The sequence below is a fragment of the Malania oleifera genome, chromosome 9 (assembly GCF_029873635.1).
Source record: "Malania oleifera isolate guangnan ecotype guangnan chromosome 9, ASM2987363v1, whole genome shotgun sequence".
NCBI classification, from domain to species: domain Eukaryota; kingdom Viridiplantae; phylum Streptophyta; class Magnoliopsida; order Santalales; family Ximeniaceae; genus Malania; species Malania oleifera.
In genome coordinates this window covers 78,427,270-78,429,792 of record NC_080425.1, presented here as the reverse complement: position 1 = coordinate 78,429,792, position 2,523 = coordinate 78,427,270, and the positions used below count along the sequence as shown (strand labels likewise).

General features: G+C 37.0%; 1 protein-coding gene across 2 annotated transcripts; it reads left to right on the top strand.

The window, feature by feature from the left end:
• Positions 1–230: 230 nt before the first annotated feature.
• Positions 231–2,260, top strand: LOC131164210 (uncharacterized). 2 transcript variants are annotated; one of them, XM_058121230.1, is made up of 2 exons: positions 231–916; positions 1,780–2,260. In XM_058121230.1, exons 1-2 carry the CDS (start codon positions 663–665, stop codon positions 1,808–1,810), a joined length of 285 nt encoding a protein of 94 aa, XP_057977213.1. In that variant the 5' UTR covers positions 231–662; the 3' UTR covers positions 1,811–2,260. The 2 variants fall into 2 exon arrangements, with proteins under 2 accessions (XP_057977213.1, XP_057977212.1); XM_058121229.1 differs by having other exon boundaries at positions 296–890.
• The last annotated feature ends 263 nt before the right edge of the window (positions 2,261–2,523 follow it).

Sequence of the window (2,523 nt, the reverse complement as noted above, 5' to 3'; positions counted from 1 at the left end):
ATTTTCAAATAATAAATGGGGCCTAGAGATTTATTGTGTTGTTTTTAAAAGTGATGAACTTTATTAGAAATTTTAGTGTCTATTTGGAACTTTGAAAATCTTTAAGAAGGGGTATTAACAATGTTGTATTCTTGAGTTGTTAGTTTTGTTAATTCAGTTGTTAGTTTAGTTGTTAATTCATAACGTTATTGTGTATATATATATATATATTCTTGTAATCTTATTTTTGTATATTGAACAATTACGGAATATACAATTTTATTTATTTAACATGGTATCAGAGCTTTTCCTCTCCGCTCCGCTCTAACACTCTCCCTCTCCCTTACCAGTCGTCTCCTGGTTTTCAAGAGCTTGCCATCTTCATCTCCGCAAAGCATTTTCTTCGATCTCTGTGTCATCTTAGCTCATTCGCTTCAGAGGACTCCATCATCGTGATCGCAGTCAAACTCTTCTGCAGATCCAGAAAGTTGCTCATTCTTGCAACTTTTCATCCTCTCGTGACTCTCGCTTGTGATTTTGCCGTCTTTCGCGCTCTCTTTTAGACTCTCTTTTGCATTGTCTACGGTTGTTGCATTTTGAGGAAGGCCATGCACGCCATCAAGGGCTTCTTGTCTGAACTCTGACGAATTTTATCCAACTCCGGTGAAGAGTCTGCCGTCGATATGGATGATTTCAGACAGAGGGAGAAGAGGACGGCTTTGCGGAAGTTGAGGCGAACGCGTGACTATTCTACTGGGCTCGTTGATCAGGAAGAGGCTTCAAGCTTGGGCTCTCGATTGACAGAACCCTTTCTACTAAATGTTCTGCAAATGTATGGAACGCGAAGAGCTTGGGCATTCTCTTTCTCCTTTTGTGGGACTCGAAGATTGGAATTGACATGGTTGAAGCTTGTAATTCCTTCTTGTCCAGGACTAAGGTTCTTGAATTGTGCTCATGCAGAGAACTAGGAAGAAAGGGAAAACATAGAGAGGGGAGAAATAGGGAGCTCGTATTTGGTTTGATCTGTTGTTCGTATCAATTTTCGTTGGGATCTGAAATTTGTTTAGTATGGTTTCATTTCAAAGGATTCAACTGTGTGTGCTCCAAGTGTTCGAAAGAATGACACAAAGGAGTCACATTGCTACGACATACATTTTCTTTTCTTTTCTTTCTCCTATATTCTGCTCTAGAATTTTGGGAATTTTCTCTCTTTGAAGTACATTTTTCTGTATGTACATTTCTCCAGCATCGGTGTACTTGTTATCTTAAAATTTTCTTCATTTCTTTCTTCAATCTTTTTCTTTTTAACTTCTATGGTGGAACCTGAGTCTTATGCGCATTTTGCTTTTATGGAAAATGCTGATGTTTCTTCAATCTTTCCACTTCTATAGTGGAACCTGAGTCTTCTACGCATTTTGCTTTTATGGCAAATGCTGATGTTTCTTCAATCTTTCCACTTTTATAGTAGAACCTGAGTCTTCTGCGCATTTGCTTTTATGGCGAATGCTGATGATTCAATCTTTCCACTTCTATGGTGGAACCTAAGTCTTCTGCGCATTCTGCTTCTATGGTAAATGCTGATGATTCTTCAATCTTCCCATATTCTGCTCTAAAATTTTGGGAATTTTCTGCTAAATTCTGCTCTAAAATTTTCGCATTATCAGTTCGTTTAGTTCGATTGACGATTTCGTCTTCTACACGAGTTGGAGTTTCTTGATTTTTCTTGAAGGAAATTTTTCCTTCGTTTTTTGTTTTGTTGCTGATTTCAGCTTGGCCATCTTTTTGGTCTTTACTTTGCAGCAATTTTCTTCTTCGGCATGTCATCGCATAACATTGTTGTCTTCCTCGCCTGCTCTGCGCATCGTCATCTCCTCCCACAGATCATCAACATCTCAATGGAGTTTTTTTTTCATCATTTTTTTACCGAAGGGAATGGTTCTTCTTCGCCGGCACGTCTCGCCTGCTCTATGCATCGGCATCTCCTTCTGCGAATCATCTCTGTCGCCCTTGCCTTCTCCTTATTGCAGGTTCTCGTCGCCAAGTCCTGAAATCTGAGATTTCAGTTGCTGTTGTCATGCTTCTCATCAATGGAAGTTTTTTTTTACTCCAAGATGGAGATGTTAAATCTTTATTCATCATCTCCGCGTATTAACAATGTTGTATTCTTGAGTTGTTAGTTTAGTTTTTAATTCAGTTATGGGTCATTGTATGTATATGTCCTTGTAATCTTCTTTTTGTATATTGAACAATTCCGAAATATACAATTCAATTATTTTGGGTTTGAGAAGGCCTGGACCGCCCAATAATAGAAAATTAAGAATTATTAAAAGCTGATGATTTGTAAAATCTTCCTTGATATATTTTCTCTTTTTTATTTTACTTCCTTTTGAAATCCAAATATTGAGAAATAAACTCTTTCTTATATTCTTGTTCCTTCTTTTAATAATTTTCAAATAATAAATGGGGCCTAGAGATTTTCCGTGTTGTTTTTTAAAGTGATGAACTTTATTAGAAATTTTAGTGTTTTGGAATTTGGAAAATCTT